This window comes from Ipomoea nil, unplaced genomic scaffold, assembly GCF_001879475.1.
Source record: "Ipomoea nil cultivar Tokyo-kokei standard unplaced genomic scaffold, Asagao_1.1 scaffold1286, whole genome shotgun sequence".
Classification (NCBI taxonomy): Eukaryota; Viridiplantae; Streptophyta; class Magnoliopsida; order Solanales; family Convolvulaceae; genus Ipomoea; species Ipomoea nil.
The window spans coordinates 724966-739113 of NW_017617714.1; the positions used below are offsets into that span (position 1 = coordinate 724966).

The following is a 14148-nucleotide window of genomic DNA, read 5'->3' on the forward strand; positions in this document are numbered from 1 at the left end:
ATAGATACATCATGTACTCTTTTTTCTCGAGTAAGTTTTTCCCACAGGTTTTCCTAGCAACGTTTTTAACGAGGCATGATCACGGGAAAATAATGTCCAAGGGGGAGTGATATGAAGTTTTAATTATGTGGCCATTATTTAGTACTGGTTTGTTATTCTCCTGATTTGTAGGAGAATATATATTTGTATTATATTGTACAATGGTTGATTGAATGAACGATTTTCCCAGTAATTTTCCCTAAGTACTCTGTATTAACGTTTTCCATTTTCTCTCTCTATTCTCGGTTCTCTCTCTGGCATAACGTAGACTCTAACGAAGATCAACTATTGAAGATTAACGAATATCTTACAACAACTACACAATTTTAGGATTTTTTTTTTTTTTTTAAGAACATACGAATATAGTTCATATTTTTTATTCAATTTGTATTAGTGACCGTAAACAATTTTTTTTGGTACTCCTAAATGTCCATAGTAATTGTTGCAAAATGTTTTCCTACTACCCATTATTCCCTTAAATATTCTTATGTTTTTACTGCCTTGCATCACTAGGCCAAGTGTTAAACGTTAACCAGTAACAAACTTAATTATATATTATATATATAAATTAAAGCCATAACATATATATTAAACATCTCATTAAACACTTTATACACATGAATTAAGTACATGTGTAATAAGGAACAGAAGTGTGTGAATTTGAGCTTCGTTTACACTATATATCTCCAACAAGAGGCCATGAAACTACAAAGTACGATACCATTGATTTCCACACACACTAGACTGGTTCATCATATTTTGATGATGGGATGCTTGGTTTCTTCTTCTCTTGTTGGGGCATGGCATTGATTTGGAGCATCCCATGGGAAAAAGATCTCTTTGTGGTCATGAATATTGTCTTCTCACTATAGATTGCATATAGTATCAATTGCAATACTCCGACACCACATCCAATGGCATTTGGTACCTTTATAATCATACATATATGAGTAACATGCAATTAATTAGATGAAGAAAAATATTAGAAAGATTGCAATTTATGTCTTCGAGTATAAACTATTTATAAATATCACCCCTCAATTCTAAGTGGTATAACTGTTGCCCTTCCTAAAGAGCCTTACAAAATATGGGGACAATATATGATCACATTTATACTACGCACTTAGAATTGAAAAGTAACATTTATAATTAGTTTATATTTGAGAGAATTTTTCATATATATATATATATATATATATATATATATATATATATATATATATTAATGATTAAGCATGTATAAGATCGATTTGGAAATGGTAGCTTACATAAACGAAAGGATCCTTCTCAAGGAGGCCAAAAATGAGCCAAGCAGTGCCACATAGGAACATGGAGAAAGTCAAGAGGAATGGCATGAACTCTACACTCTTTGTCTTCATCACAAACCTCTGCACTCATCAAATTTTCATGAAGATCAAAAACTACTCATTTTTTGTTTTCCTAAAATAATTGATTTCTCATACGCACCTGTGTGGCGACTCATTTGCGTCAAAGCATAGAAAAAGTAAAATTAAGGGTGTATTTGGTTCGAACATGAGAATCGGAATCGAAATACGAATCAAATACTTGGTAATTAAAATGGGTTTTGGTGAAAGTATTCTGCATGTTTGGTAGTATGGTGGAATTGGAATGATTGCCAATATTAATGTTTGGTTATATATGACTCTACAATCGGAAAAAAGGTTTTAAAAATACAAATAATAAATACAAAAAAATCAAGGCATTTGATCTTAAGAGTGGCGATGAAGTGAGTATGTAACGCATTTGATGGAGTCGATGAAGTGAGGAAACATGAATGAGGAGGCAATGAAATACAGAGGTGATGAAATGAGGAAGGATAATGCTAAATTAATAAAATTATATCTGATTTAAAATAGGCCGTATGTTTTGTAATTATATGGATAATCATATCAAATACATGTATTTTTAAAAGTTATTGACCAAACGATGTGTATGACTTTTATTTTTATTTCTTGTGTCTAACCTATGAACCAACCACACCATAAAATGAGACGATTAATGGAAGCTACAGCTTTATAATAATATGATTTGTAGGTATTTTGGTTTTTTAAAATTTTTTTTTCTTACTAATACATTCATAATCTTAGTATAGGATTCTTTTTGAAAATATCTTAGTATAGGATTCTAAAACTCTTAATACATGTTTTTTGAATTTAAAATTTTTAATACATTATTTGTGTACTCAATATACATTATTTGATAATATACAAAATAATGTACTTTTAGTACTCAAATAATGTACTTTTCATTAAAATAAGGTACATGTTTAATATATTAAAATTATATTAGGGATAAAATACAAATAAGCCACTGAACTATTTGGGAAACAACAATTAAGCCATCGAACTCAAATAACTCTCAAATAAGCCATTGAACCCGAAAAAAAAAAAAAAAAAAAAGAGCAAATAGCATTTTTAAATTAGTTGAAATTGAAAACTAAGGACTAAAATGATAATTTCCCATACTTTGATTCATTCATAAAAATGTGAGTCATAGTTTTTATATGTTTCTTTTCATCTTTCTCCAATAAAATCTAGACACAGAGTTTTAGTTCATTGGAATTTACTTAATTATCATTTTCCTAGATATAATAATAATAATAATAATAATAATAATAATAATAATAATAATAATAATAATAATAATAATAATAATAATAATAAGAGTTAATTTAGGAACGATCCCTTGACTATTGATATTTACCAATTTGTATCCTTTGACTTTCAATTAGACCATAAATGGTCATTTGACTATTGATCTTTACCAACTTTCAATATGAACATAAATGGTCCATTGACTATTGATTTTGTTCCAAAAGTTGAGGACGAAAATTGGTAAAGATCAATAGTCAAGAGACCATTTATAGTCCAATTAAAAATCGAACAATAAAAATTAATAAATGACAATAGTCAAGGGGTCACTCCTGAAATTAACTCTAATAATAATAATGAAGTGCAGCACAAAAAATGACTATTAATTTATAAGGTTGAGAAAGGGGAAGATGAGAAGAGCTTACAATGACTAATAGAGGCGAGAAGAACATAACGGCAGTGGAGATTAAGGAAGCGAAACCGCAAAAGAGCTGTCTGATTCTCCCATGAAAAACTAGCACCGAAAGAAGCGCAACGACAACGAATATTCCGACCACTAAAATAAGGAGCGCTCCCATTTTTTTCTTTTCATTCTTTGGCGCAAATACTATAAATATGACCACAAATGCTAACTCAATTACCGTTCCGATTCCATCAATTGTTGTCACAAGTATGTTGTTAGGCGACACAAAAGGCAACCCGTACCTGTCAATTCATCATCGCATATCAAATAATAATAATCTAAAAACTAATAAGTGTGAATGAAAGTTGTACTCTTCATTTATGTCTGTTTTTGGTAAAAAATATTCATACTGTTATAACTTCCGTTATCTTTTCCAACTATTGTTGTCATGCACATGCACCCTCCATATATTTTCTTATGCTCTTAAATGGTAATAATATATAGATATTATATATACGAGTATTATATAAGTTATTTCTTAAAATATAAATATCAAATTTATAAAAATTAGTTTACATTATTGTTATTATTATATAATAATAATATAAATATATAAAATCTAAATAAATTTAAAATTTTAATCCAGAGTACTAATATTAGGTATTGATTTTTGCGCATCGCCATAATTTTCCTACATTTTGGGTGGAACAAATGTAATTTCCCTACATTTTGGTAGTGTTGTTGTATAATACATTTATAATGCACAACAAAAATAAACTACGGAGTATTAATTAAGGATAAATTAGACATTAACAAAAGAAAACGAAACCACACACATATGCACGTGTGTGTACAAATATTCTAAAAGTAAAATGTGCTTATTTAATTATGATCATACCTAGTGTTACTTTGATCTAAAATGAGGTTATTATGAATTGTTTGAGGTAACAACAAATTAATTAAAAATATAATTTCTTAATGCAAAAAATTAATACCAAAGTTATTACTTGAATATGTTTAATTTGGTGTTGATACACAAAGAAGTCTTCAAGTAAAAAATAGAATGAAGTGTTCAAAGAATTGATTTTACCAAGCACAAAGCAGGCAATTGAGTAAGGTCATGACATAGGGCAATCCAGAGAATTTTTCTGTGCTCCTTTTCTTGATGATCCTCTTGAATGTAACACTAGAATTTGTTTAAAGAATCAAAAAAAAAAAAAAAAAAATCAAACATCAAGAAAATTAAATGTTAAAACTAGCAATAATGTAGAGAAAGAATAAAAATTTTGGTGGGCAAGGAAGAAAGAAAGCATGGTGACTCAAAAGAAGTGAGCAAAATACCAAGGATCTTGTTGTCTAATGGTATCTGGTTGCTTCCCTAAGTGGGAAGTGATAGGGTTGAGTTTTAGTGGAGGCGATTAGTAGTTTGGGTATCTCCTTCTCTTGTAATTTAAAAAAAAAAAAAAAAAAAAAAAAAAAAGAACCTTGGGCACCATAATTTACATTTTCCCACAATGCTCTATCGGCTCGGAGTGTGGGGAGACTTTTGGGTTGGGAATTCAACCTTTTGGGAGAAGAATATTAAAGTGGGTGCATGATGATGGCCCAAAAGGAGGAAGCAAAATATTAAAATAATTATATACCGTGGGTATTGAACTCACAACATCAATGACAACAACACGCCTACCAACCCGCCAAGGGCAAATTATGCCCTGGAAACGTGTTCACCATGAATGGTGAACACAGATCCAAACGGTGCCGTTTTTACGAAAAAAAAATTTCGCTAATGTGGTGTTAATGGCGCGCGTTTGGTCAGATTATGAATTTTCTGTTATGAGATTATGAATGTACTGTAAATTCATAATCTCATAACAGAAAATTCATAATCGCATAAAAGAAAAACATTTATTAAATTATGAATTTTCTGTTATGAGATTATGAATTTACTGTAAATTCATAATCTCATAACAGAAAATTCATAATCTCATAACAGAAAATTCATAATCTCATAATAGAAAATGCATAATCTCATAAAAGAAAATTCATAATTTCATAACTACACATTCATAAATCCATGCAATTATGAATGTGCAGGCATGTATTTATGAATGTGCAGTTATGAAATTATGAATTTTCTTTTTATGAGATTATGTTGAAGAAGCTTGCGCGAAGAGGAAGTGAAACCGCAAAATGTGAAAATGAAGAAGAAAAGTCGCGCGGTTAATTAAGGAAAAAAAAAAAAAAAAGATAACGGTGCACTGTTACCGTTGGGACCGTGTTCACCATGAATGGTGAACACGGTTCCATGGCATAACGATCCCCCGCCAAGGGCAAATTATGCTGTGTAACCGTGTGCACCATGCATGGTGCACATTGTTCTATGTTTATAATTACTGAACTACATGTTCATAATTATAAAGTTATATATCCATAATTTTTGAACTTCATATTCATAATGATTGAACTCTATATTCACAATTACAGAACTCTATGTTCATAATTTTCAATGTTCATATTCCAAATTATTGAACTCTGCATTCACAAATCACTGAACTATATGTTCATAATTTGATAACTATACAGTTTAGAAATTATGAATCTACAGTACAGAAATTATGAATCTACAGTATAGAAATTATGAATCTACTGTATTTAAATTATTAATCTACGGTTTAGAAATTATGAATCTACAGTATAGAAATTATGAATCTACAGTACAGAAATTATGAATCTACAATACAGATATTATGAATCTGCAGTATAGAAATTATGAATCTATAGTATAGAAATTATGAACCTATAGTATAGAAATTATGAATTTATAGTACAGAAATTATGAATTCAATTCCGTGTACACCTTGCATGGTGCACACGGTTACACAACATAACGATCCCCTGCCAAGCTGCCATGTATCTTATTTTCTAATAAAGGGCCTGATGCTCTACTTAGTCATGTAAAAGGGCGCTAATTACAGAGTAATGGGGGACACGTATATGGTCAAGAATGGAGAATTACCAAGATTGTACACTTGTCAAGTATCAAGAAGGCATTTACACTATAAATAGGCATCATTGTCTCCCATCTAGAGATCATCTTTTCGAACACTATATCTCTCTTATTTCATTGGCTTGTGGTCCTAACTCCTAAATTTAGCACCAAGGTTTGATCCTCACATATGCAATATTATTCCTAGTCCATTCCTTGTGTTGTATATATATTTTTATTTATTTATTGGGTTGCCATTTTTTACCGTTATCACACGTATTGTGTATACGCTATTGGGCTTAGCGTACTGATGAATAATGCTACTTTTTTTACTCTCATTATGTATTTTCGTACTCGATTTAAGATGAACCCGATCTTGATAAAATCAGAAGTTGTAATGCAATAAGTGATGCTATATTGTCCTAATAATTTTAAATTTTAATATTAACATTCTCATGTGGCACTATTGACTCCTTATTGTATTTAATTAGTAAGTGAAATTCTTTTCTTTTTTTAACACGTGATGTAGTTGGCTAATAAATAGAATTTTGTTACTACATCAAGAAATCGATAAACATATATTATCAAGTAAATTTTAAGAGGGAAAATAATAACATTGACTTAATATTTTTTTAATTTTATTTCATTATATCAATGACTTTTATTTCCTTGTCACAGTTATTTCTTCATTTAAAATTTTATCATTTTACATCTTAATAAAGATGGCTAACATGTAATTTTATCATTCAAACATCTTTCTCCAACATATAATTTCCCCCCTTTTCATGTCAACTCTTTTAATTGAATAATAAAATTACATGCATGTTAGCCGTACTTATTAAATAGTGGAATAAAAAAATTTTTAAAATAAACTAATGGTGACAAACAAATAGAAGTCAATAATATAATATGAATTAAAAAAATTAAATATGACAATATTATAATAATTAACGAGAAAAAGTGAAATTTGCTCTTTTTATAACATTCATAAATATTCATCTTTGTAAGACTATTCGCATCCTTAAAATGATAGGAATTGCAATCGTATATGGGCAATTGGGCATATGGCAAATTAAATTCACATAAGTTATTATTATTATTATTATTATTATTATTATTATTACTACTACTACTAGCAATTCACCCTCGCGATGCACGGAAAAAAATTATGTTATTATAAATATAAATAAAAAAATATGAAAACTAAAATATTTTAAATTGTTTAATATAATAATATTTTTGAGCTTCCATTGGTCAAGTATTTATTATTTTTATACAATACAAAATTACAATTAAAATTAAAATTTTGTATGGTTAATATAATCTCTAATTATGTGCATATTCAAATAAATTTATAGAGAGAATTTACATATACATTGATTTATTCTTAATTGTATTCATCTATATTATAATTTTCACAATACGAATAATAACTAAGATAATTACATTTGGAAAGCAAATTTCAAATTTTGTATGAGTAAATTTAAACTCTAATTGAACACATTTTTTTATGATTATATAATATATAGCTATTTTATTTTTCAAAAGTACATTATTATATGATTATATAATATATAGCTATTTTATTTTTGAAATGTTGTGTGTTTTTTTTTTTTATAATAAAGGATGTTGTGGCATTAATTGTAACATTAATTACTTCTCAACCATATAGCTTTATTATAGTTAAGATTATTATTATTATTATTATCATTATTATTATTATTATTATTATTATTATTAAATCCAACGAGTGGATGCAAGGCTTGCCACTTGTCTTGTCTGTGTCCTTGCATAGCTAGCTTCCACCTTGCCATTTGATGAGGTGGGTCAATTAACTTATTTTAGTAAAATAAAATGATATGGTTGTATATTATATTATATTTTGATAGTGTGTAGAAATAGTGAAAAGATTGCAATAAAGTTACAGATATATTAATATTGTAGTAAGATCAGATTATAAAAATACGAGAATATTGCAGGGATATTAATAGCCTAATATCGTAACTTTTATTAATAATTAGTAGAATTATTTCCACTTTTAATTTGGTTCACGAGTATGGAATTATTTTTATATTTGGTTCCTGATTATCAAAATTTTTAGATTTAGTACAACGGCATTTAAATCAGTGCCACATTTGGTCTCTGACTATTAAAATTTTCAGATTTGATCTCACGACTTTTAAATCCTTGCCACATTTGGTACCCGACTATTACAATTTTTAAATTTTATCCCACGATTTTTAAATCTTTACCACATTTAGTCCCTGATTATTAAAATTTTTAAATTTAACCGGATGATTATCTAATCCCAAAATTAACAACCAATCTCCCTTCTAATTACATAAATTGTATTTTTGTACAAAACATTCTGTGTTTGTAAATTTAAAGTTGTAATATAATTTTAATTTATTTAAATTAGATTTTAACATTATTAAAGTTTGTATATAATATTTGTATTATGTAATCATAATATCATTAATTCAACACCATATTAACTTATAAAGAATTTGGAGTTAACTTTATCGTGGGACCAAATCTGAAAATTTAAATAGTCGAGGATCAATTATGGCAAGAATTTAAAAGTAATAGGATCAAATCTAGAAATTTTAATAGTCGGAGACCAAATGTGAAAATGATTCCATACTCGTGTGACCAAAAGTGTAAATAACTCTAATTAATATGAAGCACACTTCTAATATGCTAGGTTAGATGATATTCTAACTTTTCACGTAGTAATATATTAATTCAATAAGTTTTATTATGAAATTACCCATTTGATACAATCGCCCCGCGACTATATCGGATTGTGCTATTTCGAGTAAGAACACAACTCCACAGAAGAAGAGGGAAGGTTTAAGATACTGGATAAATTCCTCACACCCTTCTCAGACTTATTACAATGCTTAAATAAGAAATAAATAATAACAGACTGACCTACAGCTAGAAACGCTAAGGAACTAACGTGAAATATTAACCACATAATCAGCATAACGACGTGGCATCTTCCGCGATCTTTCCGGCCTCTTAACCCTTTCACGGTTATCTTCCCCCGGCGCATCATCCTCTTGTTGACTAGGCCCTGAGACTGTATCATTTCCCCCTCCGTTCAAGTTCACCTTGTCCTCAAGGTGAAGGTTAGGATAAGCTTCGGACAATGCCGCTACTGGAACCCATATAGCATCTTCAGGAAGAGTATCAACCCACCAAACCAAAGCTTGCTGCTCTAGACTACCATTATGAAGAATATGCCTGGAACCTTTTATCTGTATTGGCGCAGAAGGCACTCCCTGGACCACATCAGCAGGTAACGGCTGAGCAGCCTCCAAACTAGAGCCCCGGAAAGGTTTGAGCAGCGAAACATGAAACACAGGGTGAACTCTACAAGTGTCCGGCAACTGCAGACGATAAGCGACGACACCCACCCGTTCTAGAATTTTGAAGGGACCAAAATAGCGAGCTCCTAATTTAGGAAATGGACGTCTCGCAACTGAAAGCTGACGAAATGGCTGAAGTTTCACCCAAACGCTGTCTCCCACCTTATACTCGACGTCTTTGCGTTTCTTGTTCGCCACATGCTGCATGCGATTCTGGGCTGCCAACAAATTAGCTCGAAGTTGTTTAAGTAAGTCATTTCGAGCAGTCAAGATATCGTCTAAAGCATTAATATTCGTGGAATTCGGTACATAATGTGGAATGGTTGGAGGCAATCTACCATACAGAGCTTGAAAAGGGCTCATCTTTAAGCTATGATTGAAGCTGGAGTTATAGCAGAACTCTGCCCAACTCAATAAACTTTCCCAGGAGGTTGGCTTCTCCATGACAAAAGCCCGAAGATACTGCTCAAGCCCTCTGTTCACCACTTCCGTCTGTCCGTCGGTCTGCGGGTGATACGCAGTACTGTGTCGTAGAGAGGTACCACTAAGCTCAAATAATTTTTTCCAAAAGGTACAGGTAAATACCGGATCCCTGTCGGACACAATGGAAGTTGGGAAACCATGATGTTTAATGACCAAATCAACAAACAGCTGAGCAACACGTTGGGCTGTGAAGTGGGTTGGTAAGACACCGAAGTGAGCATATTTAGTAAGTCGATCCACGACAACCATGATTACCGTGAATCCATGCGACGGAGGCAGCCCAACAATGAAGTCCATTGTTACATGGTCCCAAACCTGGTCAGGTATAGGTAGTGGTTGCAACAAACCTGCGGGAGCCTGAGTCGCATATTTTGTCTGTTGGCAAATGAGGCAAGACGCCACATAATCAGAGACATCCTGACGCATTTTCGGCCAGAAGAACAGAGCGGCTAACCGAACCAATGTTCGTTTGACTCCAGAATGGCCTGCAACCTTAGATGCATGAAACTCCCGCAATAACGACTCCTTCAGCGACGAATGAGAGCTTATGTAGTACCTATGCCGGTAAAATAAAATACCCACTTTTCTGGTAAACTCCAGACTAAGCTCCCCATTGTCCATTTGCTGGTGCATAGATTTTAAATCCTCTAGTTGCATGTTTTCCTGTCGCAATGTGATCAAAAACTCAGGAATGAGATAACTAGCGATTATCATGACGGCAGCCGTATCATGGACCCGAGAGAGTGCATCACCTGCAATATTAGTTCGGCCGGGCTTATATTCAATGCGGAAGTCATACCCCATCAGCTTATGAATGAATTTATGTTGCTCAGGTGTGAGAATGGACTGCGAAAAGAGTTCCTTTAAACTGAAATGGTCAGTTTTGATGACAAAGGATTTTCCCAAAAGGTAATGACGCCATTTCCGGACTGCTTCTGTTAAAGCTTGTAGTTCCCGTAAATACGTAGAAGACGTACACCATTTACCTCCCATTTTTTGCTAAAATAACATATTGGATGGCCCTGTTGCATTAAGACCGCTCCGATTCCCGACCCTGATGCATCGACTTCAATTTCAAAAGGTAAGGAAAAATCCGGCAAACTAAGTACGGGTGATGTTGCCAATGCCTCCTTGAGGCGCAAGAGTGCACTGTCAGCTTCTAGTCCCCATTTAGTACTATCTTTCTTCAGGAGATCGGAAAGGGGGCCAGCGATTTCGGCGAATCCTTGAATGAACCGGCGATAATAGCCCGCTAATCCCAGAAATCCTCTCAATTGTTTCATATCCGTCGGGATTGGCCATGTAACAATGGCTTCTATTTTTTTGGAATCCATTTGTAAATTACCATGAGAAACAATGTGACCCAGATATTCAATCGAGTCACGGCAGAAAAAACATTTAGCCAATCTCAAATAAAAAGAATTGGCACGGAGACAAGCAAAAACCATACGTACGTGTCCCAGGTGATCCTCCCACGTTCGACTATAGATTAAAATGTCGTCAAAGAAAACAATAACGAACTTCCTCGAGAAAGGACCCAACATCGTGTTCATGGTGGCTTGAAAGGTGGATGGTGCGTTGGTCAGGCCGAAAGGCGACTAGGAACTCATAATGCCCCTCATGTGTGCGAAAGGCTGTTTTATAAATATCTTCATCAGCCACTCTGATTTGGTGATACCCAGCCCGCAAGTCTAGTTTGGAAAACACCTTAGCACCACCGAGTTCATCAAACAACTCATCTGCAGTTGGAATTGGGAAGTTATCTCTAATGGTAATGGCATTCAGGGCCCGATAGTCCACACAAAATCGGTAGGTGCCATCCTTTTTCCTCACCAACAAAACAGGCGAAGAGAACGGGCTCCGACTAGGCCTCACAATTCCTTGTGATAACATTTCATGAACCAATTTTTCGATCTCCGATTTTTTAAAATAAGGGTACCTGTAGAGTCTAACATTTACTGGCTTACTGTTAGGAAGGAGATGTATCACATGGTCAATTGGCCTGAGTGGCGGCAAGGATTTTGGGGCCTCAAAAAGAGAAGAGAATTCTTGTATTAAGTGTTGGAAAGCCTCAGGGAGATCTTTTGGGAGAGCTAATATTTCTGGTGTGATCATTGACGTGTGGGGGCTGGCTTCATTAGGAAGTTGGGCAATTTCAAATGCTGCTAGAATTTTACCCTGGTTAGCCATTACCTGTAACTGATTAAAGGTGATAGGTTGGCTATCAAGGATCGGTTCCCCTCTCAACTTAACTTGTTTAGGACCCAACATGAACTCCATGGTCATCTGGGCATAATCGTGAGTGACGCTTCCAAGGCCCTGTAGCCATTGAACTCCAAGTACCACATCAGGCCCCACAATCTGCAAGACATGCAAGTCCATGGTGAAGGTGGTGTCCTGCATGTTGATCTCTACATCCGGGCAAATAAACTGACACCCAAGGGTATCACCATTCCCGATGTATACCCGGAACGGATTGATAGCCTTGGTTGGTAAATGCAATTTCTCCACAATGGCCGGGTTGATGAAATTATGGGTACTCCCACTGTCAATTAGGACTAGACACGGATATTTTTTAATTTTTCCCACAATACGCAGAGATCGTGGGTTGCCTGGTCCCGACAAAGTGTTCAGCGTGGAGATATCGCCAGCTATAGTTTCTTCCATTCTGATTTCTTCTTCATTTATCCCTTCGTCCCCCATGGGGCCCTCATCGTCTTCATCACCTACAAGCAAAAGGAATCTCCCTTTGCACCGATGGCCCGGTGTGTATTTCTGATCACAGTGGAAACAAAGTCCTTTGTCTCGCCGTTCTCATAGTTCTGCTGCCGAGAATCGCTTAATGGGTAAGGCATTAGTCTGACGAGGACTTCCAACGGGTACCGGAGCCGGCAGTAGCCCCTTAGTATTGCTACCTACAGGACCAGTGACGGTGGTGGATTGGGTTGGCACCGGCTTGCTGGGAATAGGCGTAATGCCAGAAACGCGGGAGTACCACCTATTAGTAGTTTCTGTTAAAGGTTGTACCCGTGTGCTCCCTCTGTATGCACTTTTACATTCTGCTAGCAACTCTTCGTGATGAGCTTCATAAGCTTTGGCTAAATCGAAAGCCTCGAGCACTGCTTTTGGCTTAGCCATCAACAATTCCCGTCGCAGATGCGGCCTTAGTCCCCCCACGACATAGGAAACCAGTTGGGCTTCTGAAACTCCAACCACCTTGTTTAATAATTTTTCAAACGCAGTCTGAAATTCTGCCACTGTACCATTTTACGTTAATTTGGCGAGGTCCGCCAAAGGATCTTCAAAATGCGTCGTTCCAAATCGTTGTTCAACCTTTTCCAAGAAATCATGCCACCCAAAAAGCATGCGGTTCCGCTTCATCCACTGGAACCATTCGGAGGCATCGCCTTCCAAGCAAAAACCTGTTATTTGAAGACGGTGAGGCTCGGGCGTTTGATGGAAATTGAAGAACTCTTGGATGTTAAAAATCCACCGCTGCGGATCAGTTCCATCGAACTTGGGAACATCCAGGCGCATGCTACCGGGTCTTAACACCGGATTATCGGAGAATCCTTCCTCCGTGCGAACTGCTTCTACAGGGACAACAGGGACCGCAACAGATTTTCCCATGCTAGAAGTCGTAGCTTCGACCTCCGCTCGTGTGACCGCTTTTCCTTTTTCCACTTGAGTTTGCCACTTCGCCTCCATGGAAGCCATGAAGGAGTGCAGCTGGTCTCGCCATTGGGCTTGTAACTGAGCTTCCTGCGTAGCCATTAATCCTTCCAACATCTGCTGTATGTTTTGCAGAGTCAGCTGGTCATTTGGCGTATCAGACATTTTTTTTTGTTTCTTTTTTTAAGTAAGCAAAGATAATATCTCTCAACAAGAGTACCAAATGATACAATCGCCCCGCGACTATATCGGATTGTCCTATTTCGAGTAAGAACACAACTCCACAGAAGAAGAGGGAAGGTTTAAGATACTGGATAAATTCCTCACACCCTTCTCAGACTTATTACAATGCTTAAATAAGAAATAAATAATAACAGACTGACCTACATCTAGAAACGCTAAGGAACTAACGTGAAATATTAACCACATAATCAGCATAACGACGTGGCATCTTTCGCGATCTTTCCGGCCTCTTAACCCTTTCACGGTTATCTTCCCCCGGCGCATCATCCTCTTGTTGACTAGGCCCTGAGACTGTATCACCATTTGTATATATAAAGAAGTTATAGGTGTCTCCTA

General features: G+C 34.7%; 1 protein-coding gene across 1 annotated transcript in view; it reads right to left on the reverse strand.

Moving 5' to 3' along the window:
* Positions 1-627: 627 nt before the first annotated feature.
* The window catches only part of LOC109184837 (bidirectional sugar transporter SWEET1-like), a 40017-nt gene continuing 26496 nt past the window's right edge, over positions 628-14148 (reverse strand). Inside the window, exon 6 of the mRNA XM_019334887.1 lies at positions 628-967. Within this exon, the coding sequence (XP_019190432.1) occupies positions 779-967 (189 nt within the window). The 3' untranslated portion in view covers positions 628-778. The remainder of the gene's footprint in view (positions 968-14148) is intronic.